This window comes from Fulvia fulva, chromosome 5, assembly GCF_020509005.1.
Source record: "Fulvia fulva chromosome 5, complete sequence".
In the NCBI taxonomy this organism is placed as follows: Eukaryota; Fungi; Ascomycota; class Dothideomycetes; order Mycosphaerellales; family Mycosphaerellaceae; genus Fulvia; species Fulvia fulva.
This window is the reverse complement of record NC_063016.1, coordinates 2652885-2672836: the sequence shown is the minus strand read 5'-3', so window position 1 is coordinate 2672836 and position 19952 is coordinate 2652885. Positions and strand designations below refer to the sequence as shown.

Sequence of the window (19952 nt, the reverse complement as noted above, 5' to 3'; positions counted from 1 at the left end):
TGTCTGCCACGATCTCATGCAAGCCATCCATGCTTAAACATGCCGCCCTCCCACCACAAGACGCTCCCACACCTTATCCGGATCATACCTCGCCCTAACAGGCTCCATCCTCGCCTTCGCCTCCTCGCTCCTGCTATCACAAGGATTCTGATGCCTCCCAGCATAGTTTGGATAGACAAACTCATGCCTCGCCGCAATGGTGCCTAGCTGGAACGTCCACAAAGTTATAAGGTCTACCAGACTCTCCTCGAAGTAGTCGTCTTCTCCCTCGCCAAACCACCATAGCTCTGCACGAATGACGAGTAGAGGCCCATCCCTTTCGTCCAGCTCGAAGGCGTTCGAGTTCTTTCCATGCGAGATGTGGGAGGCGGTGAGTGGCTGGAACAAGATCTTGAACACGCTTCTGACGTCCATCTCCGTGTTGCTGACCCAATCTTTCGCTATGTCAAAGAGACTGGACATGATGTCGGCGCTCATCTGGCACGTGAGTGTGCACTGGCAGTGCCTGGAATTCTTGAGGTCAGCTTTGTTCGACGCTTGCCAGATCGGGTAGTGCGACTTACCGCAATCCTTGGGGAGCCTCATTATCGTTAGCGATAGCTGCCACACTCGCTTTGGTATCACGAGATGCCGCTGTTGCCGGAGGTATGGTTGTAAATGCGTCCAGCTCTGCAAAGGCAATCATGCCTCGAGTGTCACTGAGATGTGTAATGACCATCCATTCATGCAAGCCCTGCGTCCATGTCGCGGTCACATAACCCTGTGCATGCGGCGCTCTAGTGATGTCTGTGATCTTTTGCAACGCTCCGAATACTGCAGGCGCGGCCTCGACGTCATAGCAGAAGGTGTCAAAGTGTATGCGCGCCGCCGGCTTGAGACCGAACTTGACCTTTGTGATGATGCCGAGAGAACCACATGATCCTTTGATGGCTCGGAAAAGCTCACGGTGGCTCCCTGCTCGATGCAACCAGTATACGTCCTGCTGGAGTCACAATCTCTGCCTCTTGAATCTGGTCACAGGTCCAGCCAAGCTCATTCGCGAACCAGCTGAAGCCTCCGCTGAGGATATGTGCTCCCACAGACGTCGTTGCTGACCTGCTGCCTGGTACGAGCCAGCCGTAGCGTTCAAGCGCTGGGTATACAGCACCGTACAAAGCACCAACACCTAGCCAGACTGCTCCGATGGAGAGATAGGGCGTGATGTCGTTGATGTTCTCCAGGCAGATAGATGCTGTGGTGCGGCCGATGCTTTCGTGCTCGTTCGAAGGGCCGTTGGCGGTGGTGACCTGGAAGCACACCTCGAGCTCGTTGAGCAGTTGAATCGTTGCCGCAACTTGGTGCGAGTTGCGAGGAAAGATGCAGCAGGCGGAGGCGTTGGCGCCATTGCTTAAGCTAAGCACGGCGCACTGCAGATTCTGCGAAAGGCGACCAGACTCCGCCGCCATGAAAACGAAGAAGCATCTTCAGGACGTGGCTCCGCGGCAGTCTTGAAGCAATACTTGGCTGGAATTTCCTCAGATCTCGCCGCTACGTTCACGATGCAGAGCAAAGCAAAAGGTGGTCTCGATCGCGGAAAAGTGCACCAACGATCACGGACGTGCATGTGTCTTGTCGCCACTCGTCTGTTGCGAGCGTGACCCTTAGCAGGCCGAGGAATCAGAGGCCAACGCGAGCAAAGGATTTGAAAGTGCTGCAGACGTGAGTGGCTCGCCTGGATGGGCCATGCCTTTGCACTGCCCACCAAGATGACAGTGTCGAATGGCGACCGGAGTTTGCTACGCTGCAACAATGCAGGCCTTGCCATGCTCGAGGAGGTCGGAGAGTGACGTATGCCTCATGAGTGCACCTCATCGGCGTGCAGGTCTTCCGGTCCAGCCAAATGCAGTGAGGTGCATGCGACCAGCACCACCCTACGTCACCAACGTCCGTCCACAGTATTTGAATGGTGTAGATGTCAGTATCGATGTAGACGGCTTTGACGTGACCTTTGCTGGGCAATTCCCCAATCAGTTTCGCAAGTTCTGATGCGTACTTCGGAGTCTCCAGGGATATTATACATGTACGCACTTCACCTCATTCCTATATACGTCAGCGCGCAACACCCCTTCATTGCACGATCGGCTTTCTGCCCGATCATCGCAGTGTGAGCACGATTGAAGCACGGTCACTTCTTCCTCCGATGGACTTGCCATCCATACATGTACTATTCCTGTATTGCATCATGGCGCTGCATCGGAAGCATTGTTGCTCAAGTAAGATCGCACGCTTCATCAATCCGCCACCAAGGCTGGCACATTGAGGCCAGCTCCTTGCGCTCCTCTTCCACCCGCATCGCCTTGCAGTACAGACCAGAACACAACATTGTGACCGCTGCACCCACGGACCAAGAAAACTCTCCTCAAGCGCCCTTGGCGTCGATGGCCCAGTTCAACCTCCTGCGCAGCTCCTCCACCTTCACCATGTCGTGCGTTTCGTACGCTGTCGCGAAGAGGTCCAGCAGTGCCTGAAGCTTCGGCGCCAGCTGGCGAAGAGTCTGGTGCGCTCCGGATTCGTATGTCGGCATGCGTGGCAGAGGTCCATAACTGATCGAGTTCTGGAGTTGCATGCTTTGAGGCTCGTCATGCTGGCCGAACACGCGACTTGCATGCTGCTGGTCGTAGCTTGCACTCGAAGCTGCGCCAACATTCTGCCTGGAGACGGATCGAGGTTGCTGGGGAACATTCGTAATCATGTTGCGTCCTTGTTGGCCGGGCGTGAAAGATGGACATGTCTGAGCCATGTCAGGCTCATGGCGAGGCTCATGGCGAGATGTGGTGGTCCCACCGCCGTTCGCTGGGTTAGGCTCGAGGGTATCGCCTTCTCTGAGTTGCGCATCACCTTCTTGCATCAGTCTTTGCCAGCTCGTGGCGGTAGGTGGAGTCATCGAGGGCGAGATATCTATGTGTCTATCGTTGGAACAGACCTGCTAGTCAAACACGAACAACACGAAGGTGGGCTTAAGTATTGCAAGTTCCATTGACAATTGCGAGCATGTGCACATTCACAGCCCGCCGCAGGCTTTGTGCGTTCACATGCAAACGATCTAGAACTTGCTTCTTGACTCGATACTGACACTCACGCAGCACGCAGTATCTTATCGATCAACCACTCATCGTCCCCCGCACAAACCCCAACGACCATGGAAGACATCACGCTACACATTCGGCGCGACATATGCAAGCAGCGCCGCGACGAGGACTGTCATGCTCACCATCCTCACATCGAAGCCTGCACAGCCTCCCTCCGGCTCGCGCAAAACGACACCTCGATCGGTCACATCTACCTCAACATACTGCATCAAGCCGCCTTGGTACGCATTGGACCCATCCGAATGTGGGACGAATGCCAGATCTATGATGAAAGACATCTCGGAGCAAAGCTAGACAAAGTCGAGAACTACCTTGCCAACGAGAGCTTTCCACCAGATCGAGACTTGCAAATCAGGCAAGCTACATGCATACTCTTCATCGATGAGGTTATCTTGCATCCCACCATGCGTGGTCAAGGGCGCGGACTCGCGGCAGTGAAGAAGGTGATGGATGCGTTGGAGCTTCCAGACGATACTGTGGTTTTGCTTCAAGCAGGACCTGTGGGTGATACTGGCGACGGGCGACTGGACGCCGGGGAGCGGATCGCAAGACACTGGAAGAAGCTTGGGTTCCAGGAATGGAGTGAGACTGATGAATCGTGGCTTTGCTTGTTGCTGCGAGAGCCTGAGGGTCGTGTACAGGGAGGCTGATAATCTTGATTAGTTCCGAAAACTCAATGTATCGGAACTTAATCCGACCTTGTGATACGTACCTTACCGATCAATCAGCAGACGGCACAGCAGTGTCCTCGCCTTGGTACGCGAAATCTCAGTACCTCCCAGTGACGTTCCGACGTGTCCAGACGCTGTCACACTGTATCCAGGCTACGGCCTCAAACGGTGAGCGCCTGAGAAGGAGGTGGACTGCTACCTACGCCGCATCAACTCGGCACGTCAGAATTCATGCCATACCATCACCATCACCATGGAGCACCCAGCTATCGAAGATCCCGGTGGGCGTGGCGCTGTCCTGTTTGCCTCTGTAGAGAAGTCGAAGCGGCAGGCAGTAGTCGGTGCATGTGAGAGATGCCGGTCGAAGAAGATCAAGGTGCCGAGCAGATCCGCCCTTCTTGAAGAAAGCGTGCTGATACATCAAGGATAGTGTGATGGCCAAAGACCATGCTCAACATGCACGAAGAAGAACGTCCGGTGCATCTTCACCGTCGAGGCGAATGAGTCCCATCAAGAAGCACGCAAGCGCAAGTTTGGAGAGGTCTCACAGGCACACAATGAGGCCCAGGACGTGCTCTCCGCCATCGCGAACAGCGATGAAAAGACGGCTCTTGAATTGTTCAACGGCATTCGTAGAGGCCAGTCAGTTGCAGCCATCTTGCGCGACAGTCGGAAAGGGAGCGAAAGTCGGGCTCAGGATCTCGACCACCAACAACGGAGGAAACTGTTCATCATGGCCCTCGTACACTCTACAGCTCCTTTACGAGACGTCATCGCGTTGGGAACCGCAGTTTTGAACGGCAGTATACAACTTTCGCTGCCAACACCGGACGCATACGCACCGGTCAGGGACACAATAGTCTACTTGGAAAGCATAGGTCAACTATTGCAAGTCGCTGATCCGGATATCACGACGTTGCCACTTATTGGAACGTACGAAAACAACTCCCTCCATCACGTCATAGAAGACGGTATCGACCATGGCCCCGTAGTTTGGGTCTCTGCCACCCCTTGGCTCAACTTCAACATCAGTGATATCGCAGCATCCCATCTGATATCCATCTTCCTCCACATCAACAACCCTTTCTGGAGATACGTGAAGCAGGACCTATTCGTCAAGGCGATGCGTTCTGGTGATCGTAACTCGAAGTACTGTTCTCCATTGCTAGTCAATTCGATTCTCGCGCTGGCATCAGTATGGAATCTTTCACGAACACGAGGCTCTACTGACATACCGTAGCAATCATCGGAGATTGACGAGTCTTTCTCTGTGCCTGGAGATTTACTATCGCGGGGGGATCATTTCCATAAGGAGGCGCTTCGGCTACGGGCCCTGGAAGAGGGACATGCTTCTTTGACCAATATTCAGGCGCTCATGATATTGAGCATGGAGTGAGCTGGCCCCTTTTGTCGCGTCATGTATCTGCACATGGATTCTGCAGGGGTCCGTCTGCGCAGCTACGCGCGAGGCAAAGTGTCGCGAGTGGCTCCAGTCAACCGCAACCTCATCAGAGCGCAATGGCATTACGCGTGGGACCAACAGGTTATGCTCAGATCCGCACTGACAGGAAACGACAAGCTAGGTAACCAGTGCATCGGCCTGGCATATACGCTGCAGAGGATGCTTCCAATGCCTGAGCTCGAAGAAAGATCTGGGACCGAGGCCAGGAATTACTGCAGAGCTCGCCGAGTAGCGGCCGGTAAGTGTACCACGTAAGATACACTGGGACTATAGCAGGCTGACCACAAGAGTTGCAGGGACTATTGAAGTCTTGGAAGGGTATGTCAGCTTGTGAAGATATTGTCGAACGCATGCCGGACTGACTGGGATGCCTAGATTATACGCCGCTGGTATTCAATACAGCACTCGCACGCAGCCTATCGAAATGGTTGAAGTGGACACCATTCTCCCTTCAACTACTACGCTCTTCTGGGAGGCTTATCCCTTGCGAAAAGAAGCAATTCCACTAAAGATCAACCTCCTGCTATCAGCTCGCAACGCCCTGGGCGGCATTCTGGGCGACACTGTTCAAATCTTGCTATTCAACAGAAGCCAACATTCAATGTCCACTTTGCTACAAACAACGCGCACCGTGATACAACGACTAGACGACTGGGGAAACGAGCTACCGAAAGAGCTTCGACGAGTCCCTGAAATGCCTATCGCTTCGTTTGACCTGCAGTGGGTGAATCTTGTCTATAACGCAGCGGGCTATCGTTTTGACTGAGAGGCAGCATCCCGCACACACTGACGCGCATGTACCTCTACACGTTCGCAGACGCATCACTGGCGCCCGCACAAGGTCCTTGTGAAGTCGCAATGCGAAACTCATGTATAGCAGACAAAGTTCGATGGGCGTGTTAGTAAGTATCACCCCTGAGCATGTACCTTCACTATTTGATCCCAGACATACTGATATCATTGCCATCGCAAAGCGCCGCTGATCTGAGCCGACAATTTCGCGAGCTATACGGTCTCAAGATCACCCCAAACGTAGCAATCCCCATGCTCGTCAACTCTGCCTACACACTCCTCCAAGAACTACAACTCCAATAATCCACCGAACTCCCTCAAGAACCCTTAAACACCCCAGCAGCAACAACCACCATCGCAGAATGCCACACGGCCCTTGAAGACATCATCCGCGCGCTTCTAGCAGGCGGGCTTCAGGCCATGATGCCGCGATTCCTGCTTCGCACAATCTATCGAGCTGCGCAAACGATGAAGGTCGAGCTACCTCAGAGCGCCACCAGACTCATCGTCGCCGCGGCTGAGGCGGGATGGGCCAAGACTGATTTGCTTCGTATCAAGTCCATGTTTGCGCAGCCTGTTGGCGAGAACTTCGAGCAAAAAAGTGGGAGCGTGGAAGACTTGCTTCGCGAGTGGGAAGAGTTGAAGGTTTCGGATGATGGAGGGGGACAAGGTAGTTCTACTGCACGTCGAGAATGAAAATGTCTGCCGTGACGATGAGAACACCTTCCTCGTCACGAATGCAGCGCCTGCATATTATTCTTACTGTACGGCCCGTGACCTGGCTTTTGGCGAGACTACACGGCGACTGACCAACGCCGTGCTCCCGGCTTCACATCGGCACAGCCACAAGCAAAAAGCAAAAAACATACAACACAAGGGATTCCCACGTAGTCACCTACCGTAGTACTAGTCTTGCGGTCCAATGCTTAGATATGGAAGAGCGGACGGGGTTCCTCGCTTTCATTGGCCTATGGTCGTATGTGATAGATGAGGAAGATTGGATGGCTATAGTATCTCAAATTTATTTTCCAGCCTGGCGTATCTTGACGTGTTCACTTCAAATGGTCGTCCCCGAGCATGATTTGACGGTACCTACAAATCATGTGAAGTGTCATAGCATCGCTGTTGGATATTATGGCGCAATACCAAATGCTTGCGACACTGTAAAGGCAACGGGAATTCTTCCTCTATCTAAGCACCTAAGAAGCCCAACAATCCCAAGTTCTAGCCATCCCATCAACTCTTCCTCTAAGCCCACATAGCCTTGAACTTCATGTTGAACTCGGCATGCAATTTCTGGAACGCCTTCATCACATCTTTCAATCCCTGACCACCTTCACCGTCCCACGCGTTCAGTTCCGCAGCAGCTGCCTCAGCCTCGGCACTCAGCTGCTTGCGTGTGGCAGCATCAGCCATGGCATCCTCTTCCTCTGCAAGATCCTCCCAGCTGTCCGCGTTCTTAGCCTTCTTCTTGGTAGTGGTAGCCTCAACCTTGGTGCGATCCGGCATGACAATTCCAGAGTCTGCAGCGCTTGGGCCAGATGCAACGCTCCCGCCTTCGACGGCAGCGACCTTGTCGTCTTCTTCCTCTTCGTGAGCGTCGAGGCGACCCATGACGTCGAGCATGTCCATGTCGCCCTCGCCTTCGGTCAGTTTCATGAAGTTCATGAGAGACGTGATAATTGTGGCCAGGACGAGGGAGAAGTCGTTGAGCAAGAACCAGATGTCTGCACGACGGACTCCATTGGCGCGCTCGATGGTCATGACATCGCCGTGCTTGAAGAAGTCCAGCAAGTATGCATTGAGTGGCACCTCCATCTCCTGAGGGTAGACATCCATGTGGGGAATGACGGCTTCTTCCAGGAAGACACCATCTCTTGAGGTGGCGCACAGATCATGGATAGATCCAAACTTGTCATCGGATCCCGAAAGTGCCACGAAGGACGACCGGACGTTTGTAGGTGGAAGGTGGTCGATGTTCGCGGGCAGCTTATCAGTCTCGGCACCAACCTTGACCTGAGAAAGTGGCAGCGTGCGGTCGTGGTCGTGAAGGTGCTGGTCAACAAACGTCTCGACATAAGCTTTGTACACAGCCAGTGTCTGCTTGTTGTGATCAATGAGAATGTCAGAAGCTTGCTTTGGCATCGGTGGCAAGAACACAATGGACGACGACGGCTTTACAACCTTCTCGCGATATTCGGCGTCCGCTTGCTTGCACTCGATGCGGCTGAACAAGTGGGACATGACCAACATCAGTGTCTCGAGAGTTGGCTTCTCTTCTGTGTGGATCTTTGCGCATAGCTCGTGGAAGTAGCCTTCCTTCAGCAAAGCATGGAACGCAAAGGATGAGTTCTCCGTGAAATAAAGGTGGCTCACGAGACCTGCAAAGTTCAGTGGTGCACCGTCTGATCCCAGAAGCTGTTGTCGACGCAAGTACTCGATCGAGAAACGCAAGTGATGCATGACCTCATCTTTGAACGAAGCACCGCCCAAGTACAGCCTCGGCTGCGAAAGCAGAGCGTTGATTGCGCTGACAGCGTACTTGGCATTGTTCGACTCATGTAGCAAAGTGAACAACCGCAGTACCAGTGTAGTCGTGATGGGGAAATGACCGTTCAAGTCCGGCAAACGCGAGCTGATCAGTCTGCAAACCTTCTGTCTCGAGACGCCTTGGAATACCACGTTACCCAAGAGGTCAAACCCACGACGTCCAGCTCGACCGGCGCACTGGCGGTAGTTCAGCGCCGTGAGAAAGACGGAGTCGCCTGAAAAGACAACGGTCTTACAAGGCATGTTGATACCCAACGCAAGCGTGCCTGTCGCGACAATAACACGCAGGAAGCGCTTGCGGAAGAGGATCTCGACAACCTGCCGGTACTTGCGGTTCATACCGGCGTGATGGACACCGACTCCACGAGCCAATGCATCAATGAGCCACTGTTGCAGATCGCGGCGTCGCAGCTGGCGGATGTATCCTTCCAGCTCCGATGCTTGTAAAGCAGTGTGGTCGGCAAAGTGGTAGCCGTCTTGTGGAGCTTCCGGGTCGAATGACTCCCACTTTGAATCTTCACTTCCAGCAGCGTCCTTTTGTAGGTCGAGCTTGGACGCCTTCTCGTCTTCGCCATCATCATCGCCCTTGCCTTTCTTAGCCTTAGTACCGGCCTTTGGCGCCTTTGAAGCAGCCTTCAGCTTGAGCTTCTTCCACTCTTCCCAGCGCTCCAGGGTCTTCTCCCACTTGGGACCAGTCTTTCGCTGAGTCGCCTCGGCTTGTGCCAATTGCTCAACCACTATTCTGCAGATCTTCTCACATTGGTGGCGATCGTAGTTGAATAGAATGGCAGGCAATGCGTCTTGCTCGTTTAGACGGCAGAGCATGGGTAGCGTTGTCTGTACGAGGTCTTCTGGGTTGATCTCACCTTCTGATGCTGGGATGCTCTGTGCCGGCTGTGCAGGGTACACTTCTTCTCGGTTCTCGTCACGGAAGCTCTGCTCCAGAGTGTGCAAGAGCTTGTCGTAGGGCGATGATGGGTCGCTGAGCCAAGTCTTCAACAGAGTCTTAAGGTCCTTCTCCCACTTCAAGATATCAACCTTGCGCGAGACTTCTGGCAGCGCTTTAGCCGGATCTAAGCTCCCAGGAACAACGTAATCGTCGGTCTGGACCTTGATCATGGCTTGCCAAAGCAGAAGGCAGTCTCTGGGCTCGAGGGCGAGATCCTCTGGGATACCGCGCGATTTGTCCACTAAGCCGGCAACAGGGTGGATGAAGTTGAATCCAGTGAGACCTTCGAGTCCGAGAGATCCGAAAGCAGACTTCTCTGGGATACCTTGGAAGGCGAAGTGTTTGGGTGGCTGATAGTAGTACTTTCGAAGGTCAGAGTAACGGTATGGATGTTGCACAGTCACGAGCTCTTTGCCGATCGCCTGTTGCGTGGTGGCGAGCCAGTCGCTGAACTCGCCTGGATTGCCAACGGTCGCTGATAGTGCAATGATTGGGCATGGCGCCATCAGAAGCAGTTGTTCCCAAACCACACCATCTTCGGCCTGACCGATAGAGTGAATCTCGTCGAAGATGATTCGCTTGACTCTGCTGGCCCAAGAGTTGGCGTTTGACGGGGCGAGCAGCATGATCTGGAGTACGTGTGGTACAGTGACCAGCACTTGGCAGCCAGTGGGGTTGTTGATGCGGTAATCGCGAGTATGAATTGCCCAAACAGACTTGCCGCCATATTTGAACTTCTTCGAGTATCGAGCTTGCACTTCGGCAGCGATCTGGTTGACCAGAGCCTTAGTTGGCGCGACGTATACCAGAACGCCGTCATCGTCTGCTTCCAGCACTTTGCGCATGGCATAGAAGGAGATGAAAGTTTTACCGGCACTGGTAGGAGCAACCACGAATGTGCTCTGATCGGCATCTATGCTGTCGAGTACTTTTCGTTGCCAACCATCGGGTTGGAACTCAACGCGCGAATCTGGCTTTGAGTCGAAGCTGCGTTCAAGGTAAGGACCGCATTCTAGCAGCTGGAAGTCCTTCGATGGCAGTTTCACTGATAGGGAGTCCACTTTCGTGGGCAACGCAAAAGTGAAGGCCAGCTTCTTGTCGCTTCCACCTTCTGTGACTGTCGGAACAGGCGGTAGTGCTAGAGTCTTCGTGGTAGCCTCGAGGCACTTAGCAATCGTCTTCGTCAGAGGGCTTCGTTGGGCGATGCTGCGTGCGTGGGACCATATCAACGCCGCGACCTGGATACGCTGCTTTTGTTGACTCTGCCGGCAGGCCTCGATCCAGTACAGCAAGAGAGAATTGATCAAGTACAACTCAACTTCGGCGCCGACAACCTCTCTCCATGCAGGCTGGAGGTTAATGAGGTATACTCGAGCCTTTCTGTAACGAGTTCGGGGATCAGTCTCTGCTTGGAAACCTTTGCAGACAAGTTGCCACGAGCTGAAGATCTTGTCGCCAGCACTCTCATCCTTCTTGGCTTTGTCTGCCGCAATGCGGTTCATCATGGCTTCCTTGGCGGCATTCTTTGCGGCATTCTTGCCACCACCACCACCCTTCTTCTGAGCGGGTTTACCCTTGTTCTGTGTGGATGTGCCACTGTCAGACACATCGGAGTCAGCAGGCGACTCAGTGCCAGCCTTACTCTTAGTGGGCCTGGGTGCCCCAACAATGATGGTCTCGGGTTCCAAGCTCTTTCCAACAGCATTGGTCAAGGACGCAGCATACGTCCTCATTTCTGCCATGAACCATTGGTTACGTCGGGCCTCACGACTTGCTTGTCTCGCATCCTGTGGTGTTTCGGGAGCCTTGACTTTGATCGGTCGCTTGGCGTTGTGCCAATGCGTGACTTCTTGGAAGATCTTCCGTGAGGCGAGAGAGCGCTCACTCTCTGCTGCAGCATCCACTTCGATGTGTACAGACTCGAGATGCTTGTCAAACACCTTGTTAGAGAATGGGAGGACTGCGACGTCGTCGTGACTCGGACTGGCAGTTTCGACTTTTGGGTCAGGTAATGACTTCGCCTCTGGTACAGAAGGCAGGTCAAGGCTGGCAGTCTCCATCACACTTGCCATAGCACTAAGAAGGTTGTCAAAGGTCGTCTTGACTTCTGCAGTGACTTCCGGTTGCGATTGTGCGACTTTCAGGAATAGCCGGCCATCTATAGCGTCCATGATATCCCTCGTTGTCTGCCACTGCACCATGGTAGTCTGCCAAGAAGTAGTGTTGAGGATGCTCTCAGCTGTGGAGGCCACCATTGTGAGTACTTCCTGGGCTTGCTTCGCGCCCGACACTGCATCCACTCTTCTGGCAGAAAGTGGTGCATGTTGTAACAGAGCTTGATGCAGTAGTAGAGCTGCAGCGGCTTGCGGTGGGAAGGCATCTTCACCGCCGAGTAGTTTGCTGATGGTGATGACAAGTAAGGTGGACCTCTCCGTGAGTATTGACTTGTGCTTGCTCAGCTTCTCGAGCTCTGTAGACACATCCAAGGTAGGACGCTCAGAGGACTTCAGAGCATCACGAATAGGCGCTTGCTCGACTGAAGACCTACGGCGAGCCTCGAGCACCATCGTCATCACCTTGGTGTCCCTCCATTCTAGTCCGTTCACCAGGCCGACGTTGAAGCCTCGGACAATGAAGGAGATGATCATCTGTCGCAATGCCACGCGCTGTACTGTGGACTTACGGCTGTCATCGCCAATGTGTTTGGCTTTGCGATCGGCAGATTGAGCGCCGTCATGGGCCATGATGAAGTATGGTGCAGACCGCTGCAGATAGTCCCCAAATTCTGGCGCATCCCATGACTTGAAGGCCGCGACTTCAATGGAGGGATGAGTCTTGACATTCGTCAAATGGCGAACGATGACCGAGCGTGCGAAGAAGTACCTCGATGCGTTCTTCTGGTCAACGTTGGATGGGAGACACAGCTCCCTGTTGCTGTCAAAGAATATGATGTTGAAATGGCACTTGCGTTGTGCCAAATCGTGGAGGAAATGCTCAACATTGTAGACAGCGTGAAGGAGCTGAAGGCCGTAGTCGAAGTCGAGCTTGTCATCCTCAAAGCATCTCAGGAGCATAGAGTCTCCCTCGATGAGAAAGAGTTCGTCGCCAGCATAGTCGCCCACAAGGTCTACGCGCCTCGACAACAGGTGGCGGTAAGCGGTGAGGATCTTTGATTCCTCCGCCTTGACATTCTCATCTTCGAATACGAGATCCTGGTCGTCTTCGTCGTCCGAGTCTATGCGGTCTTTCTCATCGGGCACGGTCGTGCTCGTGTGTCCACCGTTTACGGCTTGCTGATATTGGTTCCCGCCATGCTGAGCGGGAGCAGTGGTGCTCATTTAGTCGCGGGTGTTGCCTTCTCTGCGTCTTTCTTCGAGACACAAATGGTGTGAGATTACTTTCGGGGTCTAGTAAACAGGTGTACAGGCGCAAGAGATGTGCAGATTCGGGTGTCGTTTGTGATTGTGATGAAGAGGTTTGCTCTCGAGAAACGTCATACTAAAATTCTTAAGGCCAATTTCAGGCAACAACGTGACCAGCCCCACTTTCCGTCCCTTGCTCATCAGATCAGACGGTTCTTCTTTGCATGCACTTCATTCCATTCACATGCTCTGTTTCCAACGATGCTGTGTAGGTGATATATGACCATTCTGAGTTCTGACCATACCTGGCTGCATCGCTGGACTTGTCACGGCACAGACTCATAGACGGAGAAGACGTCAGGCTATCGACCCTGATTTACTGCTATGTTTACTGGCTGTATGTTGTAGGGTGCCGCCGCAGCTGTCGTTGGGTATCATACGATCATAGACTACCGACATCATCTTTTCATGAACAGCGCTCCACCGAGCACTTGCAACCCCACCAACAATACGAGCAGCTTTGTCCACCCCAGCACTGCTTTTTGGATGGCATCGGCTTCCACAATAAGTATCGTTCCACATTCTCCAGCTTGCGTGGTCGGCAGCCCAGGTCCTACAGCGACAAGTGTCGAGCAATACCCACCATACCCGACGACGGTCGTCGCAGCAGGTGCAACATATCCACCTCCTCCATAAACAGTCGTTGCAGGAGGCTGCCATGTTGTCGTTGGCGCCCAGTATTGGGTCGTAGTCTGTACGTATCCTCCTCCAGCTCCTGCAATGCCGTTGCATGTCTTCCCGTTTGGACAGCACGCGACCACAGAGTTCGACCACGAGCAAATGTTGTCAGAAGGACAGCAGCTGGAAGATCGTTAGCATTTTCGACATGATAGAGTCTGACAGTATGCAACTTACTAGTTCGGCTGCTGTATGTTTGTACAACTGACTGGATGGTCCGATGGACATTGTGCCTGCACGGCAGTACTGCCCGTCCCACTTCCGCCATTGTTCTGCGTATTCGAAACGCTACTTCCGTCCCCATAGATCGCTAGCGCCCCGGTGAACTGGTAGTTCTGGCGTTCTTCAAGTACTGTATCTCCATCGCGTTCTATAATGTCGTACGCCTGTGCTGCAGCCAATGATGCGAGGAGAGCCCATGCGAGGATAATGTATAAGCTCAACGTTGAGCTCCAGTGCACAGCGCTGCTGTGGTGCGACATTGCGATCGTTGCTGGATTGGTGGCTGGGGAGGCTGGAAGGCCGGGGATGGGCGCAGGCGTGTGACTATTGATGTAAACGAAGGTAGAGATGTCGCAAACTGCACACAGACCCGTAGAGGGTGCAATCAGCTCAGACAAACAATCTCAAGTCGTACGAGACGGGAGGATAAGGAAGAAGGATGTTCTCCAAATGGGAGGGCTCTTCGGACATGATGAGGCGCATAGCAAGTTTTCGGTTGCGGACTTGGATGCATGACATGCCGAATGCTCCGCGCAGTGTCAAGGTCAACCTTGTGACGCGTCCATGCATTGGGCGGTCTGGCCGAGGCGGTGGGCGCAGTCAGGCATTGACAAGGTCTTGATCGTGATGATGGACGCGCCGCAACTACGGCTTGGAAGTGATGCTGAACTGGACGTTCGTAGGCAAAGCTGTGCTGCGAGGCACGTGCCAAATGACCGCGATGAGCTCTGCAAGACTGCAACCTTGAAGGCCGGGCATGGATGGGAAGAAGGTTCGCGGCTGAGAGATAGGCTTTTACGATAAGAAGCTATCCCTGTCAATTCATGCGCGTTATTGTGCCCCGCCGGGGCGGACCAGCCATCTGGTTGATCAACCATTCCATCGTGACGACCTCAGCCTTCAGTGTGCTGCCAGCTCTTCACTTCTCCCAAAGCAGTCGCTTGAAGTGCCTGACGGGGCCGTCAATGTGCGCCTTTCTCAACTGTCCCATCCGCTTCTTCTTGGCATACTCATCTGCCTTGCGCTGGAAGATGCTTCCATCAAACACTCTTCTAACATCCTCTTTCCTCAGAATGCCATCCTCTGGCCACAGCAGAAGATACACAGCAAGCCACTCGAGGATCGTAGCAGTCTGACCGAAGAAGTCCAGCACCATCCTCTGTCCCTTGTGCATCCGCAGAAGATCTCCCACATCCAAACCTCCTTTGTTTCCGCGATTGTACTTGGCGAACATGTCCTCCAAGTTCTGCGAGCGAAATCGTCCCTCGTTGTCGTATGACATGGAGTCGCTACCGTGCTTGTCTTTGTGGATGTTGGTGATCCAGATGCGGAAGAAGGGGTCGGGGATCCAGGACAGTGAGGTGGGATAGCTGAGATTGAAGTTGATGATGAAGGTAGCCAATGCTGCGAGGAAGATGTGCCAGCCCCACTTGCGGCACGCGTTGTAGGTGTCCGAGGGCCATATTACACCATCGCCATCTTGATCGAAGTATGCACAGTGCTGCTGCAGTACGCTCTGCTTCTGATGCTTCTCGGCCCAGTGAGCCTCCGTGGTGCCGTGGGGAGCTTCCTGTGAGGCGGCGATGTTGGCTCTGGCCGTGCCTGCGTCTCGAAGTTGTGAGTCGTTCGAAGGTAAGTACGGCACTCTCTCGGTGGTCACTGGGACGGTCTCCAGCATGACAGCGAACTGCTCGTCCGGCGAGTAGACCTCTCGAGTCTTGAAGCGTGCCGCCTGCGTATTGCCATTGGAGACATGCTCGCCGTGAATCTTATCTGGCAAGCCTTCCATTGCTGTCGAAATGGCCCTATCGACCTCTGAGATGGTCTTGTTCAGCGGCATCTTGGTCGCGGGCATGGGTCCGTTGCGCGGACGATAGGCGCCCCAAGTCTTGTGAGCGAACATTCGTGTTGCAGGACATGTTTGCGGCGCCTATCAGCTCTTGTACATTACCTCGCCAGTGTCACAGCACAGTGATGGCGCTTTTGCGTCATCTTCATGTGTGTCCGCGCTCATGTGGTGCAAATTGAATGTACTACAGCTTTCGTAAGTACAGGGACAGTGCGTGTCCCTCTAATATGCTCATCGAGGCTTGCATTGATACTGTCGTCTCTACAGGTGACATGTGTCTTGTTGCTGATGAGGTCGATGTGTCTTATTATGTCCCTACCGGTAACACCTAGGTCGTACAGTCTCATCCTTGTCGAGGATCAAGCTTTCAACAGGGCCACCGTGCCTGTATCCCTCAGCTCGTCATTCTCTATCCTCTCTTTCTCATATCCTGCAACAGCAACTTCCACCAATGCCGCGGCCAGCTCGTCCACAGGAATGTATATCTCTCCCATCGCAAAGCTCAGCAGCGGCTCCCCGTTGGTGACCATCGAAGGCCTCGGAACGTACGAGCGCCAGCTATGCGGGTGCCTCTCTTGGATGGCAATGAATTTGTTTTCGACTTCACCCTGAACCCTGGGTTAGCAAATCGCTTTCGAGGCACTGGACACTCCGTACCCGTAACTTTCTGAGACCTCGTAGAAACAGCAAACTCTTGGTCTGATCTCCCTCCGCTAGGTGTCCACTCAGGTAAACGAATTTGAAGACTTGACCAGGCTTCAGCATCGGAAGAAGGGATGACTCCAATGCATTTACAGCCGCCATCGTCATGTCCAAATGCACCTCTTTGCCAGAAGTTGCCTTGCCGAAACACCAGAGGCATGCTTCCGCGCCATGTAGCTGCTGGAAGGTGCTCTCGTCATAATGGAGGAAGTCCTTCAAGATGATGGTCTGGAGCTTCGCGTCTTGAAGTGGTAGTTCTCGGCGGGACAGAGCGACGATCGATGTTATCCTGGTATCTGCTACGAGCCGCTTCAGGACTGCGCTATCAATGTAGCCAGTACCTCCGGTAAGTATGAGCTTCATGTTGACCTGGTGCTACAAGGTGCTAAAGAGTCGGAGTTGGTTTCTTCGAGACGACGTCGCAGTATGAAGCTGCTGAATCTGTTACATCGATAGCGCGAAGACGATATCGGCTTATACCACAATCTTCACAAGAATCAATGGCAAGTGACTGTTTTCGCATGATACACAGTAGCTTCGACATCGTCACGTCGGCAGACCCCTCGGGCAGAAGAAGCAGTCGGCGGAGGCATTTTATACTCGGGTTCGCATCCCAAGGAAGCCGTTCTGCCGAGAGGCTGGCAGGATGAGCTCTCAATGGCAACAACGTTCTGTCTTTTCCTGCATCCGGGCGATACAGTGGTCGTCTTGTCACGCTTGAACAGGTGAGAGACGTCTGAGCACATGAACTGACGGTCTCCTCTTTTCAATGAATAAAACTTGCGTATAGCGCTGCAGGAAGATCTGGCCTCATCATTGCCTCGCATTTGAGCATCATCATCATTTCAGTGCCCAGTCCTCAGAAGTTGCTACACCATGATTGACAACATGGAGAAGACGGAGCCCCACGTATTGATACCTTGGCGCGATGGTTGCACAATCCTTTACCTTCCTACCTTTGCCTGAATGCTCAACAAAATGCTTGGCGGGAATGACATACTGATGTAACCTCGTGCAAGTATGGGCAAGACGCATTGGTCGACAGTCTTGCACGACTTTATCGTTGGAGCAATGTGATGCGATCCCAAGCTCTGTGTCTTTCCAAGACGTAGTCAGCGTGATGTAGCTGGTCGTGGAACTACCTTCTGCGAGTCTCAAATGATCTGAGCAGGCACAAAAGATACTAACTGTTCCATATATGTTCCGACACAGATTGAAGATACCCGAACTATAAAAAGATGTGGGCTCGGTCTTGCTTAACCGCGCTATTCTTCCTTTCCTCATCCGTGCTAGCAGCACCTAGCCAGACAACCGTCGAGCGGCAGACGGGCACTTTGAGTCAAGATCCTGCAGGTCAGGCTCTCACCTTTGAGTACACGACATCCCATCCTTTCGATACCTACTGGATAGGTCTCTACCATGCTTCAGGAGGAGGACCTGCCAACGAGGAATATGTGGCGCCATCACTAGTCTGGAGCTATGCACCAGGAACGCCTGGCACTGTAACCCTCTCGGACGATGCCCTTGAGCCCGGCGACTATCAAGCATTCTTCCTCGCTCAGGACAGGTACGAATGGCTGGCTGAACCCGTCAACGTCACCATTGAGGCTCCTGCTGCAGATATTGACTTCCCCGTAGAGTCGGCGACTCTACACAATGCACGACAGGGCGACAAGTACACCGCGAACATCGCGGGCCTCGTCCTCGGCCAAAGCCAGGACACTGTGATCTTTACAAAAGTCTCTGGCGAAGACGGGATCAACGTTAGCCAGGACGGACTTATCACAGGCACGCCCAGTTCCACCTCCCAAGTACCCGCCGAGCTCACCATTAGCGCCACAGCAAGCAATGGCTCCAACAATACAATCCGCCTAACGATCCCCGTCCGACTGAAACCCCAACGCCTGGTCAGTGACCTCAAAGTCATGAGCTACAACCTCTGGCACGGCGGCGCGCAAGTCAACAACTAACACGAAAAGCAACTTCGCTTCCTTCTGGATTCCGGCGCATACGTGGTCGCACAGCAGGAGGCCTCGCCAGACCATGCAAAACGTCTAGGCCAAGCGTTAGGCTGGCATCACTACCAGAGCAGTGGCAGTGTAGGCGTCATCAGTCGCTATCCCATCATCGAGAAATACGGTCAGATCTCAGCATCCGGGGGCGTGAGGATTGACTTGAACGGTGGTCGTGATGACGACCCTGTCGAGATAAATGTATGGAGTGCGCACTTGGGCTATACGCCATACGGACCTTACAATTTCTGTTTTGATAACATGACGAAGGAGGAGGTCCTTGCTCGTGAAGCGGAGTCAGGACGGATACCACAGATCACTGCTATCCTGGACGGCATCCAGAGCCAACTGCAGGAGGCAGATAGAGTACCCGTCATCCTCGCCGGCGACTTCAACGCTCCGTCCCATCTCGAATGGGTGCCTTCGCTACAGGAGAAGAATTGCGACAACGATAGTCTCGACTGGCCGACTTCCATCTTGCCTACTGAGCATGGTCTAATCGATTCGTTCCGAGTCGCACATCCAGATCCTGCGAGGGAGCAGGCTACGACTTGGTCGCCGGTCTTCCCGAAACACAACGGCGCTACTGGGAGAGACGAGCCTCAAGATAGGATCGACTTTGTGTATCATACTGAGGACAGGCTGAGAGTAATTGGGTCGGAACACCTAATCGTCGGCGATCCAGCGCCTAGTCCTGGGCACAAGGAGAATGAGTGGACTTCAGACCATGCTGCTGTGCTGACGCATTATGAGCTGCTGTAATGGTTAGGTCGTAGCATTGTTTGACGTCGGTACAACTACACAACCTTGTCTGTTCCAGTGAGCTCCGCCGTCTCGCTTGACCACTTGACTCCCGTCAGACTGTCCATACAGTCTGTTTTCATGACCGATCGGACTCCACCTTCAACCCTGTTTCTACATGGTACCCATACATATCAGACGGGCCTGAGCGACACCGATCGGACTCAATGGAGGCGTTTTCAAATAACGACATGCTGTCTACTGCTGCTGTGGTGTATCTACTAACTGCTAACTGCATCTGCGAAGGAGCGACTGAATACAACCGGAACACCTCATCCACACTCAATATCCAGTGTGCCTACCCCATCGCTCGATTACACGCTCACACTGCGACCTCATCGACGCGGTTGTCTTCTTAATCTCGGCGGCAGTGATGTTCTCCCAGCAATCTAGTATCTGGCGTCTGTACTCCTCTTCAGTCGATGGATGCGGATAATCGCGATACAGCCGGTACTTCATAATAGCCCACACGTTCTCAATTGGATTGAGGGTCTATTCGACGATATTGTCACCGCCAGGGACAATGGGATTTCGTTATGCATGACCATCGGCTGTGAAGCTCTTCAAGGCCACACGACCGCGTTCGGCACTTCCCACATGTCGATCTGCCGCACGCACAAACGTGCGAAGTCTGGTACCGATCATGACCAATGTTTTGCGACATAGCGCTAGACGAGTAGGTTACTGTGCTTGCCATGTAGACGTGCCCACCCC

At 53.5% G+C, this 19952-nt stretch overlaps 10 protein-coding genes across 10 annotated transcripts; 4 read left to right on the top strand and 6 right to left on the bottom strand.

Moving 5' to 3' along the window:
* Nucleotides 1–33: 33 nt before the first annotated feature.
* On the bottom strand, nucleotides 34–1445 carry CLAFUR5_05958 (FAD-dependent monooxygenase sdcF; the record flags this gene model as incomplete). Its single annotated transcript, XM_047905106.1, has 3 exons — nucleotides 34–505; nucleotides 564–954; nucleotides 977–1445. The coding sequence occupies 3 exons, from the start codon at nucleotides 1443–1445 to the stop codon at nucleotides 34–36; spliced, it is 1332 nt and encodes a 443-aa protein (XP_047762160.1).
* Nucleotides 1446–2398: 953 nt separating this feature from the next.
* Nucleotides 2399–2923, bottom strand: CLAFUR5_05957 (uncharacterized protein; the record flags this gene model as incomplete). The annotated part of the gene is made up of 1 exon (XM_047905105.1): nucleotides 2399–2923. The coding sequence occupies one exon, from the start codon at nucleotides 2921–2923 to the stop codon at nucleotides 2399–2401; it is 525 nt and encodes a 174-aa protein (XP_047761650.1).
* Nucleotides 2924–3178: 255 nt separating this feature from the next.
* CLAFUR5_05956 (uncharacterized protein) lies at nucleotides 3179–3778 on the top strand (the record flags this gene model as incomplete). The annotated part of the gene is made up of 1 exon (XM_047905104.1): nucleotides 3179–3778. The coding sequence occupies one exon, from the start codon at nucleotides 3179–3181 to the stop codon at nucleotides 3776–3778; it is 600 nt and encodes a 199-aa protein (XP_047762155.1).
* A 274-nt stretch (nucleotides 3779–4052) lies between these two features.
* CLAFUR5_05955 (Nitrogen assimilation transcription factor nit-4) lies at nucleotides 4053–5195 on the top strand (the record flags this gene model as incomplete). Its single annotated transcript, XM_047905103.1, has 3 exons — nucleotides 4053–4175; nucleotides 4230–4994; nucleotides 5040–5195. The coding sequence occupies 3 exons, from the start codon at nucleotides 4053–4055 to the stop codon at nucleotides 5193–5195; spliced, it is 1044 nt and encodes a 347-aa protein (XP_047761651.1).
* A 21-nt stretch (nucleotides 5196–5216) lies between these two features.
* CLAFUR5_05954 (uncharacterized protein) lies at nucleotides 5217–6027 on the top strand (the record flags this gene model as incomplete). Its single annotated transcript, XM_047905102.1, has 3 exons — nucleotides 5217–5499; nucleotides 5558–5579; nucleotides 5637–6027. 3 exons carry the CDS (start codon nucleotides 5217–5219, stop codon nucleotides 6025–6027), a joined length of 696 nt encoding a protein of 231 aa, XP_047761652.1.
* A 1274-nt stretch (nucleotides 6028–7301) lies between these two features.
* CLAFUR5_05953 (uncharacterized protein) lies at nucleotides 7302–12890 on the bottom strand (the record flags this gene model as incomplete). Its single annotated transcript, XM_047905101.1, has 1 exon — nucleotides 7302–12890. The coding sequence occupies one exon, from the start codon at nucleotides 12888–12890 to the stop codon at nucleotides 7302–7304; it is 5589 nt and encodes a 1862-aa protein (XP_047762156.1).
* A 482-nt stretch (nucleotides 12891–13372) lies between these two features.
* CLAFUR5_05952 (uncharacterized protein) lies at nucleotides 13373–14134 on the bottom strand (the record flags this gene model as incomplete). The annotated part of the gene is made up of 2 exons (XM_047905100.1): nucleotides 13373–13775; nucleotides 13830–14134. 2 exons carry the CDS (start codon nucleotides 14132–14134, stop codon nucleotides 13373–13375), a joined length of 708 nt encoding a protein of 235 aa, XP_047762157.1.
* A 659-nt stretch (nucleotides 14135–14793) lies between these two features.
* On the bottom strand, nucleotides 14794–15714 carry CLAFUR5_05951 (Peroxygenase; the record flags this gene model as incomplete). Its single annotated transcript, XM_047905099.1, has 1 exon — nucleotides 14794–15714. The coding sequence occupies one exon, from the start codon at nucleotides 15712–15714 to the stop codon at nucleotides 14794–14796; it is 921 nt and encodes a 306-aa protein (XP_047761653.1).
* A 368-nt stretch (nucleotides 15715–16082) lies between these two features.
* On the bottom strand, nucleotides 16083–16788 carry CLAFUR5_05950 (uncharacterized protein; the record flags this gene model as incomplete). Its single annotated transcript, XM_047905098.1, has 2 exons — nucleotides 16083–16331; nucleotides 16381–16788. 2 exons carry the CDS (start codon nucleotides 16786–16788, stop codon nucleotides 16083–16085), a joined length of 657 nt encoding a protein of 218 aa, XP_047762158.1.
* An 875-nt stretch (nucleotides 16789–17663) lies between these two features.
* CLAFUR5_05949 (uncharacterized protein) lies at nucleotides 17664–19199 on the top strand (the record flags this gene model as incomplete). Its single annotated transcript, XM_047905097.1, has 2 exons — nucleotides 17664–18383; nucleotides 18405–19199. The coding sequence occupies 2 exons, from the start codon at nucleotides 17664–17666 to the stop codon at nucleotides 19197–19199; spliced, it is 1515 nt and encodes a 504-aa protein (XP_047762768.1).
* Nucleotides 19200–19952: the final 753 nt, after the last annotated feature.